Source organism: Anolis carolinensis, chromosome 2 (genome assembly GCF_035594765.1).
Source record: "Anolis carolinensis isolate JA03-04 chromosome 2, rAnoCar3.1.pri, whole genome shotgun sequence".
Taxonomy (NCBI): domain Eukaryota; kingdom Metazoa; phylum Chordata; class Lepidosauria; order Squamata; family Dactyloidae; genus Anolis; species Anolis carolinensis.
In genome coordinates, this window is record NC_085842.1 from 130,838,676 (window position 1) to 130,862,374 (window position 23,699).

The 23,699-nt window shown below is 41.1% G+C and overlaps 1 protein-coding gene across 1 annotated transcript in view; it reads left to right on the forward strand.

The window, feature by feature from the left end:
- Positions 1-23,699, forward strand: part of aspscr1 (ASPSCR1 tether for SLC2A4, UBX domain containing) — a 96,129-nt gene that overhangs the window by 32,730 nt on the left and 39,700 nt on the right. The window contains exons 5-6 of the mRNA XM_008104579.3: positions 18,210-18,267; positions 21,224-21,297. Of these exons, the coding sequence (XP_008102786.2) occupies positions 18,210-18,267; positions 21,224-21,297 (132 nt within the window). The remainder of the gene's footprint in view (positions 1-18,209; positions 18,268-21,223; positions 21,298-23,699) is intronic.

Below are 23,699 nucleotides of genomic sequence, written 5' to 3' on the forward strand. Positions count from 1 at the left end.
TTTGTGTCAATAATAATAATAGTAATATAATAGTAATAATAATAATAATAATAATAATAATAATAAAAAATCTTTATGTATATCCTGCTTTTCTCCCTCACGGGATCCAAAGCAGCTTACAACATATTAAAATCACATAAATAACAATCAGAGTACATCAATAATATAAGCATAATAGGATAAACAGATTAAGAATAACTACTACAGTATATATTCAAGTTAATGAGGCATCTAAAATCACAATAGGATAGTTCAACTGGTTGCAGAAAATCAGAGGTGAATAGAAATAGTACTTAAGAATGGAAATAGCATTTAACCCATTCTTCATTCACTCTTTTCCTCCTTCAGATCTTTTTTTTCCTGCATCATGTGGTTTAAAATGTGTATTTGTCAAACACATAAAATGTCTTTTGGGGCAAGTACTACTGGGGATAAATTTTAGAGTGGGGAAATAATAGATAGGAAAGAATGAAGCTTCTCTTTCCTCTGTTCCTTCTCTACTAACCATTGTACATTTCTGAAAATGCTAGTTTCTCACTCTCATACCTACACACTTACGCTAGCATATGTTTATCTGTCCTGTAATGTATTCTTTGGGCTTTAGGCTCCACAAGCCTTTTGTTCTTGGCCAGGTTTGTTCTGCAGGTTTCTAATAATGTGCATCTGCATCCTAACAATTGTACATAGGTTTACTGTCAGTGTAGCTTTCCCTTGTGTGTTACTCATCTGTTGCTGTGCAGAGTTCTGTGCTCACCATAACTCTTTGAATGAAGACAACTTGATTTTTTTACCGAAGGGAATGCTTTTCAGGAGGGAGTTTGCTTTTGTTAGTTTCAGTTGTTCTGTGAAGCATGGCTGCACAAATGTCATCTGGTATTGCAAGTTATGATCAGTTATGACAACTCCTTGCGGCCAACATTGCGGCCAACATTGCGTCCGCACAGAACCGTCCGGCGGCGCTGTTCCGTGTCATCAGAGGGTTGTTAACTCCCACCAATCAAGGTGGGAGCCCTGATAACTCGGCAGCCCGCTGTGAAGCATTTGCTCGGTTCTTTGCGGACAAAGTCGCTCTGATCCGTTCCGACTTTGACACCATATTAACGGCAGTCTCTGAGGATGTAACGAGTGCACCTGCTTGTCCAGTTTTGTTGGATTCATTTCAATTGGTTGAGCTCGAGGATGTGGACAAGATCCTGGGAGAGGCGAGACCGACCACATGCATCCTAGACCCCTGCCCATCCTGGCTGGTGAGAGAAGCCAGAGGGGGTTTGGCCGAGTGGGTGAAGGTGGTGGTAAATGCCTCCCTTCGGGAGGGCAAGTTTCCAGCGAGCCTAAAAATGGCTGTGATCAAGCCGCTGTTGAAAAAGCCATCATTGGATCCCACTCAATTCGGAAACTTTCGGCCTATTTCCAATCTCCCCTATTTGGGCAAGGTCTTGGAACATGTGGTTGCTTCGCAGCTCCAGGGTTTCTTGGTTGACACTGATTTTCTGGATCCGGCACAGTCTGGCTTTAGGCCGGGGCATGGTACTGAGACAGCCTTGGTCGCCTTAGTCGATGATCTACGCCGGGAACTGGACAGGGGGAGTGTGTCCCTGCTGGTTCTGCTGGACCTCTCAGCAGCCTTCGATACCGTCGATCACGGTATCCTTCTGGGACGCCTCGCGGGAATGGGACTTGGAGGTACTGTTTTGCAGTGGCTCCACTCATTCCTGGAGGGTCGGTCCCAGATGGTGTCATTGGGGGATGCCTGCTCGGCCCCACAACCGTTGACTTGTGGGGTCCCGCAGGGCTCTGTGTTATCTCCCATGTTGTTTAACATCTACATGAAGCCGCTGGGAGAGATCATCAGGAGTTTCGGGGTCCGGTGTCATCTGTACGCAGATGATGTCCAGCTCTGTCACTCCTTCCCACCTGTCACTAAGGAGGCTGTCCAGGTCCTGAACCGGTGCTTGGCCGCTGTGTCGGACTGGATGAGGGCCAACAAATTGAAATTGAATCCAGACAAGACAGAGGTCCTCCTGGTCAGTCGGAAGGCTGAACAGGGTACTGGGTTACAGCCTGTGCTGGATGGGGTCACACTCCCCCTGAAGGCGCAGGTGCGCAGTCTGGGGGTGATCCTGGACTCATTGTTGAGCCTGGAGCCCCAGGTCTCAGCGGTGGCTAGGGGAGCCTTCGCACAATTAAAACTTGTGCGCCAGCTGCGACCGTACCTTGGGAAGCCGGACTTGGCCACGGTGGTCCACGCCCTTGTTACATCTCGTTTAGACTACTGCAACGCACTCTACGTGGGGCTGCCTTTGAAGACTGTTCAGAAGCTTCAATTAGTCCAACGGGAGGCTGCCAGGTTAATAACTGGGGCGGCGTACAGGGAGCGTACTACTCCTCTGTTACGCCAGCTCCACTGGCTGCCAATTAGCTACCGAGCACAATTCAAGGTGCTGGCTTTAGCCTATAAAGCTCTAAACGGTTCCGGCCCAGCTTATCTGTCCGAACGTGTCTCCCGCTACGACCCACCTCGAAGCTTAAGATCGTCAGATGAGGCCCTGCTCGCGGTCCCGTCAGCCTCACAGGTGCGGCTGGCGGGGACGAGAGACAGGGCCTTTTCAGTGGTGGCTCCCCGCCTATGGAACGCCCTCCCCATTGAAGTCAGGCAGGCTCCCTCCCTCCTGTCTTTCCGAAAGAGGACAAAAACGTGGTTATGGGACCAGGCATTTGAGCATGAGTAGCAGCAAAAATGAGATAAGAATATATGACCTACTGACAGACCCCACATGAACATGGAAAGCGCCTTAAATGTATATTTAAATGTATAATTATGTATATTTTAATGGCTATTCTTAATTTTATTGTAATTTTTAATCTTGATGGATTTTTAAATTTGATGAAAACTGTTTTTAATGTGTATGGTTATACTGTAAGCCGCCCTGAGTCCCCTGATGGGTGAGAAGGGCGGGGTAGAAGTGATGTAATAAATAAATAAATAAACTCCATCCTTTACTTTCTGTCCCGAGGCAGTGTTATTTTTCACTTGTCCAATGGCTATGTGTTCTCCCTTCTGCATTCAAATACCCAGATTTCTGTTATTGTTTAAGGAAGGTTGTCTTACATGCAATCTCCTAGGTGCAGATGACATCAAAAGGAGCGTTGTATTGTGGCTGCAATAAGGTGCATTCATTGACCGTGCAAAGGCATTTGACACGGTGAATCACAGTGCTCTCTGGACCATCCTCCAAAAAATCGGATGCTGTGATAAATTTGTGAACATCCTGCATCTCCTCCACAATGATATGATGGCAACCGTCTTGAACAGCAGTGGCTCCCAAAGTGACCCATTTAAGGTGGAATCAGGTGTCAAGCAGGGATGTTATTGCTCCAACCTTATTTTCTGTCTTCATTGGTTTGATGCTTCATCTTGTTGATGGGAAGCTTCCCACAGGAGTGGAAATCATCTATCGGACAGATGGCAAGCTATTTAACCTCAGCAGACTGAAAGCCAAAACCAAGATCACAACAACATCTGTTATAGAACTCCAATATGCTGATGATAACGTAGTCTGTGCTCATTCAGAAAAAGACCTACAAACCACTCTAAACACCTTTGCAGAAGCATATGAGAAGCTCGGGCTCTCATTGAACATTGAGAAAACCGAAGTGCTCTACCAGCAATCACCAGCCAATCCCTCCGCAGTACCAGAAGTACAGCTTAATGCTGTAACGTTAGAAAATGTTTACAATTTCTGCTATCTTGGCAGCCACCTCTCCACAATAGTCAACAGTGACACTAAAATACAACACCGCCTGAGCTCTGCGAGTGCAGAGTTCTTCCGAATGACACTAAAAGTGTTTGAGGACTGGGACATCTATAGGGATACCAAGGTACTTGTTTATAAAGCTATTGTCCTCCAAACCCTGTTATACACCTGTGAAACGTGGACTGTCTACAGACATCACACTTGACTGCTGGAACGATTTCATCAGCATTGCCTCCAAAAAATCCTGCAAATCTCTTGGGAAGACAGGCAGACAAATGTTAACGTGCTGGAAGAAACAAAACCCACCAGCATTGAAGCAATCCTCCTACGCTATCCACTCCACTGGACTGTCCACATTGTCCAAATGCCCTATCACCGTCTCCCAAAGCAATTACTGTACTCCCAGCTTAAGAATGGAAAACGGAATGCTGGTGGACAAGAAAAGAGATTTAAAGATGGGCTTAAAGCTAACCTTAAAAACTGTGGCATAGACACCAAGAACTGGGAAACCCTGGCCTTTGAGTGCTCTAGCTGGAGGTCAGCTGTGACCAGTGCTATGGAATTTGAAGAGACATGAATGGAAGGCAAAAGGCAGAAATGTGCCACGAGGAAGGCGCATCAAGCCAACCCTGACCAAGACCGCCTTCCACGTGTAAACCAATGTTCTCACTGTGCAAGAGCATGTGGTTCAAGAATTGAGCTCTACAGCCACCTGTGTACTCACCACCAAGACACTACACTTGGAAGGCCATCATACTCAAACAACGAGGGATCGCCTAAGTCAGTGGTTCTCAACCTGTGGGTTCCCAGAAGTTTTGGCCTTCAACTCCCAGAAATCCTAACAGCTGGTGAACTGGCTAGGATTTCTGAGAATTGTAGGCCAAAACACCTGAGGGCCCACAGGTTGAGAACCACTGACCTAAGTGAAGTGGGTGAGCTTGGAATGGGCAGAAGGGTTCCAGGCAAGATTGTGGTTCAGAGTATTGACTGAGTGAGCTATTTCAAGCCTTCAAAAGAAAGAGACTTTCTTATTGCATCCCCTGTGCCTTGGTCTACCTCAGAAGCAGCCTGTGTTTCATATGTAATGTCTATGGATTAGGAAGCTTCTGTGATGGTTTGCCTCCCTCTTGCTGCAGCCCACATTTAGTGCTTCCTTCTGTCTGAAGTGGATTCAAGAACAATAGTCGCTCTTCAAAAACAAATGTCAAACTAATACTCCAAAGACCATTTTGTTACTTAATTTTGTTTCTTTTGTGGCTTAGAGGGCCAAGCTTCATGAATCATAGACAATTGCTGCAGGTCTCTTGTTGAGTCTTTAACACACACACACACACTCATATACACAGCCAACCCCCATACTTGCTAAGGGATTTCTCTGATACTTGGGAAGGAGTTGTCAACACAATATACTTCATGTTCTTCCTGTTCATCCTCAAATTGTTTCCCCAGGTTTTTTCTACGTTAATGAGACTTCTTGGCTCCTGTTCTGCTTGAAAGCCTTTCTTGATGATGATCCATGTACAGCCTTATAAGATTGTGTAATTGGCAGTTATTTATTTCAGGCTCAGAAACCATTCCAATAATGATCTTAAGGAGTCAGTAACCTACTGTCATATGAAGACTCCCAAAGCTCAGATGATAGAACTACCAGGAAAAGGGTGGGTGGGCCAGCTTGAATTCTTGAATGAATAACAACAAGCAGATGAGTATTAAATTTGTTTTCCAAGTGGTAAATTGGTTTTTCTTGTAAGCTTTTTTCTTCTAGCACATTGCAGGCAGCTTCCATTGTTGTGTGACTGCCACAAAGAATTCTAAATTCAGGCATTTATAAAAGATGTAACTTTTGTATTACCTGTGTCCTTTACTTAAAAACCTGCAACACCTGTAGCATTCTAGAAAGATAATGTTACAGCTCTGATGGATGACCTGTATCAAGAGAAAAGTAGATTGACTATTACCCTGTTGCTCCTTTTTGATCTCTTAGTGGCTCACCAGACGGTTCTGTATCATAAAGCTGACCAAATTTTTTAAAAAGATTAAAATTCTGAGAGAAATATACACAAGGCCCCACATTAATTCTCTAGCACTCTCCAAACAGATTTGGGAAGAGGTGGTAGGGGTATCTGAAACCAAGGAAAATTGCAGCCATTCAACACAGATCATACAAAGCTAGATGGCCCAAGGGGCTGACTTTACATAGGACAGTTCATATTCAATCCCTAGAGAAATGATTCCCATGACTCTGTGCTCCAGCAGAGACAGTCATGGGAATTATTGCTCTAGGGACTGCATATGGTAAAATAAGTGTTGCAGTAGGACTCTGGGACAGCAGCGTTCAAATTCTCACTAAGCCACACAACCCTACCTTGGGCAAATCACACAATCTCATCTCAACTGCGTAGACACTCTGAACAAATTTTCAAAAGAAAAACACTTCAAATTGGAAGTGACTTGAAGGCATACAACAATAACAGCAACAACAACAACCATATGTGCTCAGGAGCAAATTAACTGATACACTGGCAAAATATAGAAGCATATTACAAGTTAAATACACAGTACTGGTGCTAATGTACTGTGTCTCATATTGGGTATAATGCTGGAGTCATTAAGTTAGGCATATAAAAACGGTTAAGATAATAATGTATTTTAGCACATTTACAGTGCAAGTATTCTTGTAAGGCTGTATATGTGGTACAGCAGAAAAGTAATGAGACTGGCAATGCTGTGCACAAACCAACAACTCTGCTATCTCCCCCTTCACATGGCAGTTAGGTTAACCCCTGCCGTAAACTCAATACAAGTGTGAACTTGCTACAGTTGATACTCAATTGTTGAGCGTGCCTGATGTGAAGTTTGGTCTGCAAGGTGCATTACAAAATGCACTGGCAAACATTAGAGCAATATTGTGCCATCAAATCTTGTGTAAGGCTTGGTGAATCCACTACTATGATTTATGAAAGGTTACAAAGGAGAACATTCCCTATCCAGGCCACAAATGTTCAGATGGCACAAGGCCTTTTTAGAAGGCCAAGAAAAAGTGGAAGACAAATGTTGTGCGGAGAGACCTTCAACCTCAAAAGTGGATGACAATGTGGAAGGAGTGAGGACTCTTCTGATGTCAGATCATCAACTGACTTTGAAAAACCAGTTTGCCATTCATCAGATTTTAACACAGGATTTCTGCACCAAAATGGTTTTAAAAAACCTCACAACTGAGCAGGTCAATCGAAGGGATGTGTGTGTTGATCTTCTAAACCCTTTTGAGAGGGAGCCAGAATTCTTCAGTCGCATGATCACAGGAGATGAATCATGGATTTTCATTTATGACCCGGAGACCAAAAGCCAAAATTGCAAATTCTCTCCGTCCCAAGAAAGTGAGAATGGGCAAATCAAAAATCAAATCAATGCTCATTTGGGGAGTTTTTTTGACAGTCGGGGGATCATCCACAAGAAATTTATCCCTCCAAAACAAAGGATCAATCAATTTTTTTTTGTCGAGAAATCTGAAAGGACCACAGGCCTGATTTATATGTCAGCACTGGGACAAATTTGTACCTACAGAATCATGTAGTCAAGAGGCAGAGAAAATGTTTCCCAATACCACTCCCTGAAATTGACCATTAAGGTAGGAGCGCAATCACATCAATTCAGTGCCTATTTCTCTCATAGAGTTGGTTGGTGAGGACACTGCAATTAACTGCATCAAAAGCCACTGAGAGATCAAAAAGCAGGTTGTAATATGTTGAACTCTATATTTTCTTGAGCTAATTTTTTAGAAGAGTTTTCTTTGGAAAAGCCAGCTTTAGTGTGGATCTGGCCTGCCCAACCTGATAATCTCCAACTCCCAGAAGCCCTATCCAGCTTGTCCAATGGTTCTGAGAGCTGAAGTCCAAAAAACCTGGAGGGTCACAGGTTGTGCAAGCCTGTTATAGATAATCAAGGAAGATGATTTTCAAATCTTTGCTAACTTTTAATGTTTGAAGCTTAATCCAATTGCTAATATAAATTAGCGTAGATCCTCTGAATTACCTGTATTAATACAAGTAAGATCAGCCCTCCACATTCACGGGGATTAGGATCATAAGACCTCAGTGAAAGTAAAAAAACACAGATAATGAAATTGCTCCCTCTATGAATTTTTAAATGTTCCAGCATGATTATATGGTCAATCTTCACTGGAATCTGGACATAGAATCCCACTGAATACCAAGGATTCATAGAGAGGTGCTCTCTTGAGAAATTTCTAGGTCATACTCTGCTGCTGAATACGCATGCCCAGTGTGGAATACATCTCACCATGTTAAAACAATGGATGTGGCTCTTAATGGGACATTCCACATTATCACATGATGTCAACGCCCTACACTGCTGAAAAAATTATACTGTTTATCCGGTATTGCAGCACCTGATATCCCTTGGGAAGTAGCAGTCAGTAATGAAAAGACCAAGGTATGGACATCTCCAGCCCATCTTCTGTATGGATATCAGCCAGCATGCCAACGTTTTAAATCAAGAAATAGCTTTCTACAATCTACAGAGATGCTTGCAGGAACACCTCAGCAAGCGAGAGTCCAAAAGTGGCAGGTTAAAACCCAGAACCTCAATCAGTGGCTGATACTGGATGAGAAACTTCCTCCTGGGCACACAGAAGACTGGGTGACTTGGAAGGCACTGAACAGACTACGCTCTGGTACCACAAGATGCAGAGCCAATCTTACGAAATGGAGCTACAAAGTGGAGTCCACGACATGCGAATGTGGAGAAGAGCAAACCACAGACCTCTTACTACGCAGTCTGGGCCCTGCCACATGCACAATGGAGGACCTTCTTACAGTGACACCAGAGGCACTCGAAGTGGCCAGCTTCTGGTCAAAGGAAATTTCATATAATGCCAAGTTTTCAACTTTGTGGGTTTTATACATTATAACAATATTCTTGATTTGTTTCTGACACAATAAATAAATAAATATATATTTCTATCCAGTTTCTCTCTCTAAATATGTTCTTTTGGGTAGCCTGGATCCCATATTCTATATGGATGTATAGGTTATCAGTAGCATTTTAAATTGTGCCCAGAAACTGACTAATAGCCAGAAAAGAGAATCATGTCTTCCTTGTAACTGACTAGTCCACAGTGTTTGGTCCAACTGAAGTTTACAAACATTTTTCAAAAGTCACTGTCTGTCGAGTGCATCACATTAATCCAAATTAGTTGTAAGTAAGACACGTCTTATGACTAGATCAGACAGTTACAGGACCAGGTACAGTTCATTCACTAGCATGCACTTCAGAAGCCATATACTTGCCACCACTGAATCCAGGTCCAGGACTGAATTCAAAATTCTCCCAAACCATAAATGTGTCTTTAGGGACAGCGTAGTCAAATCAAGCACAAGACAAACATCCCTTTATGTGCCTTCCTAGTGACTAGAGAACTCCTGTCTTATCTGAACTGACCTTCAGTCTGTTCTCCCTTATCCAGCCTATTGTTGATATCAGACATTTCCTTTCGAAGTAGAACATCTTTCACTTTAGATGAGAAGGATAGATTTAGGTATTATCATTGTACTGTCCAGAGCTGTATATTGTGTCTACCTGAGAAAAGGTCCTTCTGTCTGCAAAAATTGTGCTTGTTCATCAAGTGATTCTCTTGGCTTGCTTGAATAACACCTGCTTTCTTTTACATATTTGTTTTTACTTGTTTTAGGACAGCTTTCTCAAACTTGGTGCTCTGAAGATGTTTTAGACCACAAGTTGCTACATTCCTGATCATTGGCTATTCTGCTTAGGTCTGATGGGAACTGAAGTCCAAAACATCTGGAATGCACCAGATGGGAACGAAGGGTTGAGATATAATGAAGTATCTCTTTTGAAGATGAAAATCCAAAGAAAAGTGCTAATTGTTACTAATACCAGTCCATAAGACACAGCTGGGATGTCTTGCCCTCTGGGATAAGAAAGCTACTATTTGGGTGATTTCTCATTTTTAATTCTAGGAACACTAAGAAGCTATATATGATCTGGTTGAGTAGTTTACCCTTGCTTGTTGTGTAATTTGGGAGATGCATCCATATATTGTAATGTATCTGGATTAGCTGTTTCAGGGTTGATCCTGGTAGCCACAGTCAGTGGTCTGGCTGCTGATTATTTTGCATCATTCTTGGCTGTCCTGTTTTCTTTGGAGTTCTTTTGAGTACTACTCTTCTTGAAGTACAAGTGTGGAAACCCACTGGAATTTTCCCCTGGGTCTATAGTGCCTATTTCTCCTAACTGGTTCTGAAGAAAGTCTGGAAACTATTGTGAGCTCCTTCTCCTCCAGCATGCTCTAGTCCTTACACAAGATGTTTACAGGCCCTGTCAGATCCCTACATGAGGGAATCTAATCTGCCTGCTGTTCCCCTTCTGAAGAACAGCACATCAAAGAAATGGCAGCCTGTTTGATGTGTCTGCTTGCCTCAGAGAATGCCGGTAATGGATTAGCAGCAGCTGGAGGAGGGGACTGATGGCCTCCAACCACTGTTTACAATCTGATCTCTTGGGGATCTTTGTGTGTGTCATCTTTTGTGGCAGCTTGATCAGGGTGACAACCTTGGATAATAATGCTTGCCGTATCCAGATTTAGACTAGTGGCACTTTTCTTATAGCTTACCTGTCAGATTGTAACATTCCTATAGTGTGCCCTGATTTATTTGTGAAGAACTTTATTAGGAGTTTAAGGAAATGCCCACTGTGTCATAGACATTCCTGTGTGATTAGAGAGTCCCTGTGCTGCGTACGGTAAAGGGTGAAGGAGCACAATTACTGGAAAGTAGTAACAGTTGCTTGAAAAGTAAGACCTTAGGGCATCCTTCATTTGCAGAATGGAAGTGCACAAAAAAGAGCAGGGAGCATCAATCCACAGAGAGTACTTGGAGCTTGTTTTTTACAGTTGGATAGAAAGTTGGGCTTTTGGTTCTTGCTAGATATCTCGTAATTAAACAGGATGCTCTGAGACCAGAGCGAAACGGGAAGCCAGGAAAACAGTTCCGTCTTGTCTCCTTTTTCCATCAGTTGGGGGGCCTTCCTCCCCATCACCAACAGATGCTCTGAGACCAGACCTTTCTCTGGTTTTGTGACTTGCACCCCCACTTTAGAATGACATTGATTATTATAGTTTGAATAATACTCAAAATACTTATAAAATACTTATAGGTATAATAATACTTTTATAGAGGTGAGACTTGAGCAAGTCTATGGTTTCCTAACAGCATTCACAGTGATCCTGGGAGGATATTTTTCAAGTTTCTGCTTGATGTTTCCTATAATAACTTCCAGTTTACTACTGGGTTGAACTAGGTTCTTTTTCTGGAGCCTATAGTTGTGGGATGTATCATTCCCCCACAGGGACAGAGCTTATGCTGAGTATAATTCAAAGCATCATGTTACTGTGCTACTTCTGTTCAAGTGAATGTTTACTAATCAAGTAGGACAATGTTTCTCCATTTGGAAGAAGTAGATTGTAGATAATCTCACTGGCTACCTACACCTATAGATAGGAGATTCATATTTGAAAGGGGAAGGGACATCCTTTTTGTTTAGAGAGGGAAAGAGGCAGAAAATTGTGATCTGTGTGGAGAAGTGAAGGTATAAATGTTAAGGTGCTGGTATGAGGAGATAATATTCCTGGCAATATTTTATATGTAAAAATAATTGTCATTGAGTTAGGATGTGGGACCTTTTCATTTTCTTTCCTTCCAGATGCACCCAATATCCTCTAATACTTGTGGGGATAATTTTGCCATTTTGTTGGTCTTCCCTGTGCCATTCAGGGCCGGTCCAACATGGGACGTCAATTACGCCTCGGAGTTCGGCGCACGTCGACGGGGGGCGCTCTCAGGCAAAACATGTGCCTTGGCAGCTCTCTGTGCGCCCCGTACCCTCCATGCCTTTTTCCAGCTGATTTTGACATTTTTGTCCCTGAGTGGGATTCGAACTCGCAGCCTCCTGGTTCTGAGTGTGGTGTGCTCTCTCTGGGAGCCACCGACTGCCCTGTAACAATAGCAATTCGGAACTTATACTTATTCACTCTCTTGTAATCATTCATCTTTTCCCTTTATCTTCTAAGAATAATAATAATAATAAAACTTTATTTATTTATTTATTATTACGATATAATACTGATAATAATACAATTTAATAATTTTAATTATATATTATATATTAAATGTAATATTACTAATAATATTACAATGTAATGATTTAGTACAGTATAGTAATTTAATACTATTATTTTACTATGCTAATAATATAATGTATTGTATGTGAATGTAATTTGTAAGCTGCTCTGAGTCCCCTTTGGGGTGAGAAGGGCAGCATATAAATCTAGTAAATAAATAAATTGAGCTGTCAAGCCTCGCCTTCTCTGGCAAAACATTTCCAACTGATTTTGACATTTTTGTCCCTGAGCGGGATTCGAACTCGCAGCCTCCTGGTTTTGTGTGGTGTGTTCTCTCTGGGAGCCACCGACTGCCCTGTGACAATAGTAATTCGGAACTTATACTTATTCACTCTCTTGCAATCAGTTCATCTTTTCCCTCTATCGGGGCCATCCTGGCCCCGCGCCTTCCCAAACTTGGGGACATTCCTTCCTTCATCCCTCTCTTTAGAGTCCCCCAGGATTTATGTGCCAAGGAGTCTGGCTTGCTAGGGTACTTTGGGAAACTACATCTCTCATGTATATAAAATTGCCCTAAAAGCTCAGTGTTTCTGTCTATGTGTTCCTACTTGCCCATGTGTTATGTTGCCTCATTATGTTTCTGAGACCCCATCCCCTTCCCTTTGGCGGGAAACAGTGTTTCTGACCCCAAAGAAGTCCTGTATCCCACATAATCATATAGCCTGCGGGGACGAAATCAAGCTGGGAATTTCCTCATCATGTATAATTATGTGAGAGGCATAGGGAGGAGGGAGCAAGCTTGTTGTCTTCTGCCTTGGAGACTAGAACTTGGAAGAATGGCTTCAAACAAATAACCCACATTACCTGCTTTGAACTGGGATATATAGCAGTAAGGATTCAGACAATCCAGTTCAAAGCAGGTAATGTGGGTTATCCTGCCTTGATATCCTGGGTTATAGAGCTGTGTGGAAGGGCCCAAATTCTTTCTCCTTCTCTGCCAAATAATGCTGGAAAGTGTCCAGAGGAGGGCCACATCTATGGCAGGCATCCTCAGAGGTTGTGAGGTCTGTTGGAAACTAAGCAAGTGAGGTTTGTATATCTTTGTTGAGAGGTGTTAGCTGGCCCTGATTGTTTCATGTTTGGAATTCCCCTGTTTTTGAGTGTTCTTTTTTACTGTCCTTTTTTTACTGTCCTTTTTTTTACTATTTATTTATTTATTTATTTCCCATACTTCTGTCCCGCCCTTCTCACCCGAAGAGGACTCAGGGTGGCCTCACAACTGGCAACAATTCGATGGCCGACATACAAATTCCAATAATATAATGACAATTAAACTCAAACATTAAAACAAAAACTACTAAAAACAACAATTACAACCACATAAGTTCAAAATCATAGTCCAGAATCAGTCCAGTGGTCAATACTTAAAAAGTCCTCAATTATTGCACTGCTAGGAATAATGCTCAATAACCATAACCATGTCTAGCAAAGCTATTCTATGCTAATCAAGGTGATCAACTGCAGTTATTCACACTTGCCCTTCATATTATCCAACATTTTTGCTTATCCAATGCTCTGCTGGCCCGTTCATGTGGTTTGGTGTGTGTGTGGGCGGGGGGGCACCAAAATTTCTATTCGCTTACACTTGAAAATTATCTTGGGCCGGCTCTGGTGCCATTTAAAGGCATTTCTTTAAACTGGTAGCAGTCCATTTGAACATGAAATAAAAATAATATGACCCCTGACCCACCTTTACCCCAACCCAATACTCACTGCTTTTTTGGCGGTTGTGAAACATTTTACGGTCAAATCTAATGTTAACTATTGATCCCCTTCTTTTTGTCTTTAGTGCTGACCATTAATGTCTCGATACAGGCAATTTAACATAGAAAACTTTTCATTTCTTTACTGATCCACTCTATTTCCTGGTCTTGACCAAGTTGTTGCTAATACCTAATCTTCTAAGTTGAATCCAGGCACAGTTGATTTTGTTTGGCAAAGAGAAACATCCTGTTTTCCTAGACTTCAGTGTGCTCCTAAAAAACCAATTAATGTTGAGTGTAGAATGGGTTTTTTACTTTTGTTGTTGCTATTCTATCCTATTAAAGATAATTTTGTTCCAGGAGTATCTCCTAAGAGTAGGGACGCAATTATAAATGTTAGGAAATATTTCTATCTACTCCTTCCTTCTATGATAGGTATAATGATACTGAAAATGAGGCTGCCTTTAATGTCTGCCAATTATGCAGAAGTCAGCGAGGAGATATTTTAGTGAAAGTAAATGTTGGATGCTAATATGTTCATATCAAACTACTATGAAAAGGCATGACAGTGGTCGTTGATGAGAAAACTGACCATTTTAAAAGGAGGGAAATGTTCAGTTAGTTACATAGTAGTTATCCCTCACTACTTCGCATTTCACTTTTCACAGATTTACTGTTTTGCGGTTTTTCAGTAAACTCTAAAAGATTATTATAAATCATGAAAAATTACAATTTACAGCCTAAGGAAGGGAGGAAGGAGAAGCCAAAGGGAGAGAAAAGGAGCCCAAGCGGCAACAGGAGGAGAAGGAGGTGATTTATCAACACAAGATTGGTTGATAAAGACTTAAAATTGTGTATAACTACTAAAATCTATATATATAAAAGAGTGATGGCATCATGGCGACTCACAAAACAACAAAAGTACAGGCCCCGCAACCTCGAAATTTGACAACACAACCCATCATCCATGCCTCCAGGTTGATACAACAAAAAGAAAAGAAAAACAAACTCCTAATTAGAGGGAGAGCAATAATTTTTTTTTATCCAATTGCTGCCATTTTAGAGGGCTAATCTCTGCCCACTTCGTCTCCTAGCAACCAACTCCTAGCAAGCCAAGGGACAGCCAGGGTTCAGTTAGGGGACAGGCAGACTTAGGCTATCTAATTTGCACTGGATTATATGGCAGTGTAGACTCAAGGCCCTTCCACACAGCTATATAACCCATTTATAATCTTATATCATCTGCTTTGCACTGAGTTATCTTGACTCCACACTGCCATATAATCCACTTCAGCGTGCATTTTATACAGCTGTGAAGAAGGGGCCTCAGATAATCCAGTGCTAAGCAGATAATATAAGATTATCAATATACAGTAGAGTCTCACTTATCCAACATAAACAGGCCGGCAGGATAAGTGAATATGTTGGATAATAAGAAGGGATTAAGGAAAAGCCTATTAAACATCAAATTAGGTAATCGTTATACAAATTAAGCACCAAAACATCATATTATACAACAAATTTAACAGAAAAAGTAGTTCCATGTGCAGTAATGCTAGGTAGTAATTACAGTAGAGTCTCACTTATCCAACACTCGCTTATCCAATGTTCTGGATTATCCAATGCATTTTTGTAGTCAATGTTTTAAATGCATTGTGATATTTTGGTGCTAAATTCATAAATACAGTAATTACTACATAGCATTACTGTGTATTGAACTACTTTTTCTGCCAAATTTGTTGTCTAACATGATGTTTTGGTGCATTGGATAATCCAGAACATTGTATAAGTGAATGTTGGGTAAGTGAGATTCTACTTTAATATAAAATAATTACTGGGATAGAATAATGCAGAACAATATAATCTCTAAACCAGGACAGTAAATAAACAGGGGAATTCCACACAGGAAACAATCAGGGCCAGCTAACACCTCCCAACAAAGTATTCCCATCATCAAAGTCTGGCAAATCCTCTGTTTTCTCAGGGCCACAGACAGTAGAAGCACATAAAATATCGCAAACAACACCACTCTAAAAACAAGGGAATTCCAGACAGGAAACAATCAGGGCCAGCTAACACCTCCCAACAAAAAATTCACTCAAGGAGGAAACAGTCAGGCTTTAAAGCTGCAAGGCCATTACATCCTAATCATTTTTCCTAATTGCAGCATTCATACTTGCCTCCAACAGAAAAAAAACCAATCAGAAATATTGTATATTCACAACCTTTAGGAAATAATATTCCCTGATGGCGCAGCGTGTTAAAGCGCTGAGCTGCTGAACTTCTGGACCGAAAGGCCACAGGTTTGAATTGGGGGAGCTGAGAGAGCCCCCACTGTTAGCCACAGCTTCTGCCAACCCAGAAGTTCAAAAACATGCAAATGTGAGTGCATCAATAGGTACTGCTCCGGCGGGAAGGTAACGCCGCTCCATGCAGTCATCCCACATGACCTTGGAGGAGTCTACGGACAACGCTGGCTCTGCGGCTTAGAAATGGAGATGAGCACCAACCCCCAGAATCAGACATGACTGGACTTAATGTCAGGGGAAAAGCTTTACCCTTTACCTTAACTACCACCAGTTCCTCAATACTTTATTTCCCATACCACAGACTTCGCCATAGCAATGCGTGGCCGGGCACAGCTAGTAATATATAAATATTAAAATAAATATAGTGTCCCTACTTTGCGAATTTTCACTTATTGTGGGTGGTCCTGGAACCTAAGCCCCGCGATAAGTGAGGGAACACTGTATCAATGTTATTTCCTTTTAAAATTGGTGGCTTTTTCTGCCATATTAAAATTGGACCTAGGACACTAAGGCTGTGTTTTTCCTCTGTCACAGAGCCAGTTCATGGTAAGCTGTCCACCCTCATTCTGCTCCAAATAATGAATTTAAAATAATGGTTAACACACATTCAATTTTTAAACTGGAAAGATTGCCATGACAATCAGCAGTACAAAATAAAATGTAATAATTTCTGAAAACACACTACTGTACAACATAACAACACTTATATACAGCATCTCATTAACTGACCAGTAAGTCTAGAGAAGATAAAATAGCTAAATGCACAAAAATGCATTGTTACAAGCTTCTCTTGTTCCGCAGTCCCCTAAACTTGCCTCTTCCCCCATTCTGCATCCTTGATCTTGAGCACCAACCCCCAGGACTTAACGTCAGGGGAAAACCTTTACCTTTACCTAGACTCTATATGCAACATTACTTTTCTGACTGCTTATACAAAGGGAGTAAGAAGTGAATGAAGAACATTATAAAATGTCACTACTGCACCCTTGAAATTTAACCTGGGGTAGTCCTCAGTTTTCCAAGGCTTGAGCTGAGGTGCTGATAATCAGGTCTCATGGTAGTCTCTCATTCATAGAGTTGCCATCAGTTGAAGTAGACTTAATGACAAAATAATAATTATTAGAAAGTTTATCTGCCACTTTATTATGTTAAGAAAATGGCAAATATTTATTGTTTGCCTTGGTGTCAAAGAAAGACAGTAGAGGCCTACTTAATCTCATATACCTGAAGATATAAGGTTACTGAATTTGATAACACACCTCACTAAGACAATTTTTTCTTGTGTCTTGGTTCATAGCCTTGTTATTGAGATAATTTGGGGCACCGATTCAGAAAACTGCATTGGACAAAGTACATTAGCTGTAGTTTCTTAGATATGTTTATCATAGGTTTTTCAGCAGATAGTATCTGATAAATGGTAGATGTTTTATATCTCAAAAACTAGAGCTAATAGGGGGAAATAGATGCCTTTTTTTGGAATCAGCAGGTCTAACCTTTGGGGCACCAAAATGTGTATAGTCAGTGCAGTATGAGTTTGTTTGGCCTTGTGAACATGTTTATTTAAATGAAGATTTGTGACCATTGAAACATAGGTCTTTTCTTTTAGCAAGCTGACTTGGAACATATCAGTCTTGTCTATTCTAACCATTTATTGTACTCTCAAATTACTTCCCTAGTTTTGTATAATAGTTTTGTATATAATAGTGCTACTTTGTTCTGAATTGTTTTTCTGAGGCACCACACTGAGAAAGTGGTGACTTGCATTGTTGTTGTTAACTGCCGTCAAGTTAATTTCAGTTTATGAGGACTCTATGAATAAGAGCCCTCCAAGTCATATGGTCATCAACCATCTTGCAAATTCAGAGACTTTCTTGATTGAGTCTGTCCATTTGGAATGTGTTTTTTCTTTTTTCCTGTGGCCTCCTACCTTACCAAACATTATTATACTTTCTAGTCTAGTCTATATCCGAAGTATGATAGTCTCAGTTTACTCATTTAATGAAAATTCAGGTTTGATTTGCTTTAATGCCCATTTAGTTGTCTGTTTAGCAATCCACAATCTCATAGGTTGAGCTTGGAATACCTACTCCACTGGGCAGACTTGAAAAATCATACATAGCTATATATGTATGTGTAAGAATATAGGATTTTAGTCAGGTTGTTTTCAAGGCCAGCACAGGATTCTCTTTTAATAGGGCATGCTTACTTTTCCCTTTCCTTACAGGGAGTATGTGGAAGAACACTGTGAAGTCTCCCCCATCTGTATTTACATGCGAGATGAGGTAAGTCAACAAACTCTGTTCTCTGCCACCCCCCCCCCCTTCATCTGCCACTGAAAATAACAAGATATACCCTGCACAGCTTTCCATCCTGGAAAATGTGTTCCTTCTCTGGGCTCACTGAAGAAGGGAAATGGAAGAGCTTTGGTCTCTTCAAAGCTAGATGTGTTTGTGTGGGGAAGAAAAAAATTCTCTGTGGAACATAATCATAGGTCGCTCAGCGCAAGCCTCTAAGCCCATAAAACATTCTCAATGGCCTGCTTGTCTGTTTCTTCTAGTTCTTTTAATGCGCAAGAGTCACAACAGTGGTTTCATTTTAATAAATATTTGCTTTTTCCATGTTTTGATCTCTGCAGCATTTTTGTTTTTGTTTAATACTTTTATATGTCAGCATTTTAGAGTCACCCCCTCCTCCTGCACACAAATAAATGTCAACCTTCCCATGTTTTTCCTGCCGGGTTTGCACGGTGTACTTGTTTTGCCAGAGTTGGAGATTTGTAGACCTTTTGATGTGTTTGAGCTACAACTCCCATCAGCCGTAATCATCACAGCAGTGATAATGGGTGAAGATGAGACCTACAGACCAACATTTCGTTGCATCATTTTATTTATTTATATCCTGCCCTGTCTCCCCAAGGGGACTCAGGGCAGCTCATAGAATCATAGAGTTGTAAGAGACCATCCAGTCCACCCCTAGTCTGCCATGCAGGAACATATAATCAAAGCACTCCTAACAGATGACTATGCAGCCTCTGTTTAGAAAACTCCAGAGAAGGAAACTCCACCATGCTCCAAGGAAGCAGCACATTTCACTGCTGAACAGCCCTTAACCATCAGGAAGTTTTTCTAATGTTTAAGTGGAATCTCTTTTCCTGCAATTTGAATCCATTCCGCTGTGTCCCATTCTGGGAGTTGAAGGCCAAGACCATCTGGGGACCCCAGGTTGAGAACCACTGTTCTAAAGCAACAGAAAACAAATGTAACCCCACCTCAATATGACTTTCATATAGATATTTAAACATAGCTATCATGTCCCTTCTCAGCCTTCTCTTCTCCAAACTTAACATACCCAGCTCTTTCAGCCATTCCACATAAGGCCTGGCTTCCAAACCTTTGATCATTTTGGTTGCCCTTCACTGTACACATTCTAGCTTGTTGATATCCTTTGAAATTTGGTGCTTAGAATTGGACACAGTGCTATTCCAAGCGAGGTCTGACCAAAGCAGAATAGATTGGGACTATGACTTCCCTCGATCTCAACACTATACTCCTAGTGGAGCTGCCTGTAATTTCATTGACCTTTTTAATTGCCACATCACAGTGTTGACTCATGTTCGGTTTGTGGTCTACTAAGACTCCAAGGTCGCTTTTATTTGTACTGTTGTTGAGCCAGGTGTCACCCATCTTATATCTGCATATTTTGTTTTTATTGCCTAAATGCAGTACCATACCTTTCTCTCTGTTTAAATCATTTTGTTAGTTTGGGTACAGCTCTCTAATCTGTTAAAGTAATTTTAGATTCTGTCCTCTGGGGTATTAGCTATCCCTCCCAATTGGGTGTCTTCTGCAGATTTGATAAGCATGCCCTCTAAACCTTCATCCAAGTCATTGATTAAGATGTTGAACAGTACTGGGCCCAGGACTGGTCCCTGTGGCACCCCACTGGTTACTTCTCTCCAGGATGAAGAAGAACCTTTGGGTTCGGCCAGTCAACCAATTCCCAATGCACCTAACAGTAGCATTACCTTGCCCACATTTATTAGCTTCTTTGTGACAATGTCATGGGGGGCCTTGTTAAAGTCCTTACTACAATCGGCATATGAGATATCCACAGCATTCCCTTTATATACCAAGCTTTTAGCACAATCAAAGAGAGACACACAGAGAGAAATTTTGTCTGGCATGATTTATTTTTCAGAAACCTGTGCTTGCTTTTTGTGGGAATGGCATTCCTTTCTAAGTGTTTCCTTAATCATTCCTTAATGATCTATTCCAGAATCTTTCTTGATATCAATGTCAGGCTGACTGGATGGTAACTGTTTGAGTCCTCATTTTCCCCCTTTTTGAAGATGGGGACAACAACCACTCTGGGTACCTTTCGGGATTGAGATAGAACAGGGTAAAAATACAGTAAATTAAAAAAAAATTGCCTTCTTTCAGTCTGCTGGAATGTCTCCTGTTCTCCAGTAATTCTCAAATAATTGGTTCTAATTTATCTGACCCTGGAGACTTGAATTCATTTCTGTTAGATAGATATTCCTGTACTGCCTCTTCACCTATTCCATGCTGCATTTCCCCTTCTGCAGCCTCTGTTCCATCATCCCCAAGTAGATCTTGGGGGGGGGGGGGTAGTTTAAGCTTTGTCTTAGTTGGAGATTAGAACATAGCCAGTCCCGAGCCTGCTGTCTTTTGCAGACTCACCTGGAAGTGATGGTTCTTCTGTTCCATGTTTCTCACAGAGGTGGAAAGTGTAACCAAATGTTAAGCATATTTACATTTTGCCATCTAAATTAGGCATATTTAAATTACTACTTGAATACATAAATAACCTGACCATGTGAAGCGATCACTTGTCTGGCTCAGTAACTTGGGTCATCTTTCTTAGCCCATCTACTTGAAAAACCTATAAAAGGAGGTGCCAAGAACTGAACCTGGTCCCTTATATAGAAATAAATAAATAAATAAATAACAGTGCATCATCTAATCCTGAACTATAGATTTTTCTTGAGATTATGACAAGATATTTGCCTCTAAGTAAGCTGCCTTAATTCCCCTTCGGGGTAGAGAAAGGTGCAATATAAAAAGAGCAAATAAATAAATAAATAATAAATAAGTAATTTAAAAAATAGAGCAATGCTTACAATCATAGTAGGAAAAATACCAGAGAGGCAGCTCCTTATTTGTCTTTGGTATCCCTTCTAAAAATTGAGTTAATAAGCAAAGTATCTGTATCTGGCAGGTAACTGGAAAAACTGCTTTGGAGAAGACAAGTCTGAAGTCACTTGGCTTGACAGGAGGCAATGCTATTATAAGGTTGGTAAAACTGCTTTGCTTTTTAGTAAATTAATCTTCCTTGTTTATTTTTCACTCAAGGAATACATCTATATATATAAAAGAGTGATGGCATCAGGGCAGTGGACAAAACAACAAAAGTACAGGCCCCGCAACCTCGAAATTTGACAACACAACCCATCATCCATGCCTCCAGGTTGATACAACAAAAAGAAAAGAAAAATAAAGTCCTAATTAGAGGGAGAGCAATAATTTTTTTTATCCAATTGCTGCCAGTTTAGAGGGCTAATCTCTGCCCACTTGGTTGCCTAGCAACCAGCCAAGGGACAGCCGGGCTTCAGTTCGGGGACAGGCTGATTTAGGCCTCACTTAGGCTTCTTCCACAGATTATCTGATTTTAACTGGATTATATGGCAGTGTAGACTCAAGGCCCTTCTACACAGCTCTATAACCCATTTATAATCTTACATTATCTGCTTTGCACTGGATTATCTTGACTCCACACTGCCATATAATCCACTTCAGTGTGCATCTTATCCAGCTGTGAAGAAGGGGCCTCAGATAATCCAGTTCTAAGCAGATAGTAGAAGATTATCAATATACAGTAGAGTCTCACTTATCCAACATAAACAGGCCGGCAGGATAAGTGAATATGTTGGATAATAAGAAGGGATTCAGGAAAAGCCGATTAAACATCAAATTAGGTAATCGTTTTACAAATTAAGCACCAAAACATCATGTTATACAACAAATTTGACAGAAAAAGTAGTTCCATGCGCAGCAATGCTATGTAGTAATTACAGTAGAGTCTCACTTATCCAACACTCGCTTATCCAATGTTCTGGATTATCCAATGCATTTTTGTAGTCAATGTTTTCAATATATTGTGATATTTTGGTGCTAAATTCATAAATACAGTAATTACTACATAGCATTACTGTGTATTGAACTACTTTTTCTGCCAAATTTGTTGTCTAAGATGATATTTTGGTGCTTCATTTGTAAAATCATAACCTAATTTGATGTTTAATAGGCTTATCCTTAATGCCTCCTTATTATCCAACATATTCGCTTATCCAATATTCTGCCAGCCTGTTTATGTTGGATAAGTGAGACTCTACTGTACTGTATTTACAAATTTACCACTACAATATCACAATGACTTTAAAACACTGACTACAAAAACATTGATTATGAAAAGGCAGACTGCGTTGGATAATCCAGAACATTATATAAGTGAATATTGGATAAGTGAGATTCTACTTTAATATGAAATAATTACTGGGATAGAATAATGCAGAACAATATAATCTCTAAAACCAGGACAGTAAATAAACAGGGGAATTCCACACAGGAAACAATTAGGGCCAGCTAACACCTCCCAACAAAGTATTCCCATCATCAAAGTCTGGCAAATCCTCTGTTTTCTCAGGGCCACAGACAGTAGACGCACATAAAATATCGCAAACAACACCACTCTGAAAACAAGGGAATTCCAGACAGGAAAGAATCAGGGCCAGCTAACACCTCCCAACAAAAAATTCACTCAGGGAGGAAGCAGCCAGGCTTTAAAGCTGCAAGGCCATTACATCCTAATCATTTTTCCTAATTGCAGCATTCATACTTGTCTCCAACAAACAAAAAAAACCAATCAGAAATATTGTATATTCACAACCTTTAGGAAATAATATCCCCTGATGGCGCAGCGTGTTAAAGCGCTGAGCTGCTGAACTTCTGGACCGAAAGGCTGCAGGTTTGAATTGGGGGAGCTGAGAGAGCCCCCACTGTTAGCCCCAGCTTCTGCCAACCCAGAAGTTCAAAAACATGCAAATGTGAGTGCATCAATAGGTACTGCTCTGGCGGGAAGGTAACGCCGCTCTATGCAGTCATCCCATATGACCTTGGAGGAGTCTATGGACAACGCTGGCTCTTCGGCTTAGAAATGGAGATGAGCACCAACACTCTGAGTCAGACATGACTGGACTTAATGTCAGGGGAAAACGTTTACCCTTGACCTTAACTACCACCAGTTCCTCAATACTTTATTTCCCATACCACCATATTTTGCCACAGCAACGCGTGGCCGGGCACAGCTAGTTTAGCATATGTCATGAGTTGAAAGGTGCGTTTTAGAAAATGTCCAGAGATGCTGATAGCTTGTTTATTAACAATTGCTGCTACATACACTTGCTGCCACTGGTGGCACTAAACCTTCAGAGCTGTTGGAAGGAATTTGGGTGTTATTTCTTATTTGCTTTATTTACAGGGGAGTACAGGGAAAACTCTAGCTAGAACCTTTAACTACACTACTGTTGCTTCTAATAGAGCAGACATCCAGTTCTATCTGACCAGGAGAGTTTGTTTTTTTCTGGCTGTTGATATATATTAGGGTATACTTTTGTTGGTTTAAGATGCCTGCCTAT